The 2,207-nt window shown below is 36.8% G+C and overlaps 1 protein-coding gene across 1 annotated transcript; it reads right to left on the minus strand.

Annotated features, from left to right (window-relative positions):
* Positions 1 to 546: 546 nt before the first annotated feature.
* LOC139353225 (uncharacterized) lies at positions 547 to 1,570 on the minus strand. Its single transcript, XM_070996775.1, has 2 exons — positions 1,430 to 1,570; positions 547 to 1,342 (listed from the first exon to the last, which is right to left on the minus strand). The coding sequence occupies exon 2, from the start codon at positions 1,340 to 1,342 to the stop codon at positions 917 to 919; it is 426 nt and encodes a 141-aa protein (XP_070852876.1). The 5' UTR covers positions 1,430 to 1,570; the 3' UTR covers positions 547 to 916.
* Positions 1,571 to 2,207: the final 637 nt, after the last annotated feature.

Raw genomic sequence — 2,207 nt, forward strand, 5'->3', positions numbered from 1 at the left:
GCGTAAGGTCGGGAAAAAAATTGCGAAAACATTAATCAAGAACAATCAACAATACCGTTGGTTGACATTTTTTGCGGACGTCAACTTCCTGTTATTATTCTTCTTCTTACACCCAAAAAAAAATGATCATAGAAACTAAACTATTCGTACATTAAAACTAAACTATTGAGTGTCAAAAATATCTTGATAAGATGCGTATTAACCTTATGACACCGAAAGTATTAAACTGAAACTTTCGAAGTTATCAAAGTTAAACTAACGAGTATACAATTTATACTCACTCAGTGTACTGACATTTATGCTGATAGTTTACTTTTTATACTATTTAGTATAAAAGCTATCCTATGTAGTCTCCGTTTTATACTATTTCGTATACATATTATACTAATCTAGAGAGCCGTAGTATACTTTTTAAGCTATTTATCGAAATCGTTAGTATACATTTTATACTATTTCGTATAAAACTTATACGATTTCCCCGTTGCCTGTAGTATAAAATGTATACTATTTTGTTTTTTGTGGTATCCCAAACCCAATAAAATCAAGTTGTATGTTGTTTTTCTTTTATTACTATTTGACATATTATTTTGTTATTATTTCATAAATATTCATATTTTGCGCAACACAAAACTCATGTTTTTAGCTCCTTCGTGTTTTTTTTTATATTCCTTTACCTAACACGTATATACAGACTAAAATAAGTACAAGCAACAAGAGTAGGGGCCGTGATTGCGCGGTATCACCGCAAGGTATTGCTTAGCGCAATGGTAGCCACCTAGGCTGTAGCTTCTCTCCTCTCATTCTCGATGCGAAGCAGCGTTCGCAGTACACTCGCTGCGTAGGCTGCCGTCGCTGGCCGAACCCTTGCCCCGGTGGTCTTCATCAGCATTTGGCGATCAGACCCGAAGCGGTGACATTAAAATAGGACATGCTGATCGTCCTCAACAATCCCACTGCCGGACTCTGGACAACCGTTCTCCGTGTCGTGTCCGAAGCGCTTAAGAAAGCTTCGGAAGCAACCATGTCCACTCAGCGCCTGCGTGAGGTAGAAATCTACCTGGCCGTGCTTCCTATTTACCCTTGCGTCCAGCGTCCAGCGTCCCTTGCTGGAGTTGTCCCAGGCTGCCTGCCAGTTGTCGACGCTCTGCATCCTGGCACTCCTCTTCACCTCGGTCTTGGTTCTGTGGCTCCCGCACCAGTTCACATAGGGGAACTTGGCCTGCAATGACGAGCGCTGCGTCGTCCGGAAGGCACTCGCTGTTCTGACAGCACAAAGGCGGTACGTCGAGTTCGTTAGCTCCTTCGCGTTATGCATCTGTACGCGTGCGCAAAGCACTTGCATCTGAAAATACACAATACACACAAAATTTACCAACAGGGACAATATAATATTGATTTTTTTTAATTTTAGAACAAATATTTTACTTACATGTTGACTCGGCACAAAATTCACAAAAATGCGGGACCAAACTCACCGAGATAAATCATCACAATAATCATTAACGCGTCAAACAACGCCAACTCCGGTAGCATTTTCTGTGTTCGTATACTCGCTATTGTCCTGGTTTTACACCAAAATATATGTTCGAATATTCGCTATTGTCCTAGTTTCACACCATGAAAAACTATTTAATGTTCAGTATACTATTTATACTACTGAGTCTCACTCATATAATAATTGGTATAAGCTTAATACTATAAAGTGTTGGCATGAAACTATTTTGTAATAACTTGAAACTACATTTTCTTTATACTACATTAAGTTTTTGTTGAAACCAAAAGTATAAATTATAAACTAAATAGTCAAATATGACTAGTTTAAAAATAACACTACAGGTTTACGCTTTATACTCTTTGGTAGAGCACTTACACTACAAAGTATACAGTTGAAACTAATTAGTGTTGAGTTAATACTTACATTTTTATACTAACTTTAGTATACTTTTGACACAACGCTTATTAAGTGTATACTTTTGGTTTTTTTTTTGGGTGTATCTAAAACGAAAAAAGTTAATTCTTTATTATTCAGGATGCTTTTATTATGTGCAAAGAATATGGGTTTTGAGAATTGAGAAAAAAGTGATAATTTTATCCGTGTTTTTCGACATCAAATTAGTAAATAAACTGTCAAAATGCCATATTTCTCGGAAAAACGACCTATAACGCACTTGAGTATATTATAGTAAATATTCGGAGTAAGCAAATGA

The sequence above is a fragment of the Drosophila suzukii genome, chromosome 3, assembly GCF_043229965.1.
Source record: "Drosophila suzukii chromosome 3, CBGP_Dsuzu_IsoJpt1.0, whole genome shotgun sequence".
Classification (NCBI taxonomy): Eukaryota; Metazoa; Arthropoda; class Insecta; order Diptera; family Drosophilidae; genus Drosophila; species Drosophila suzukii.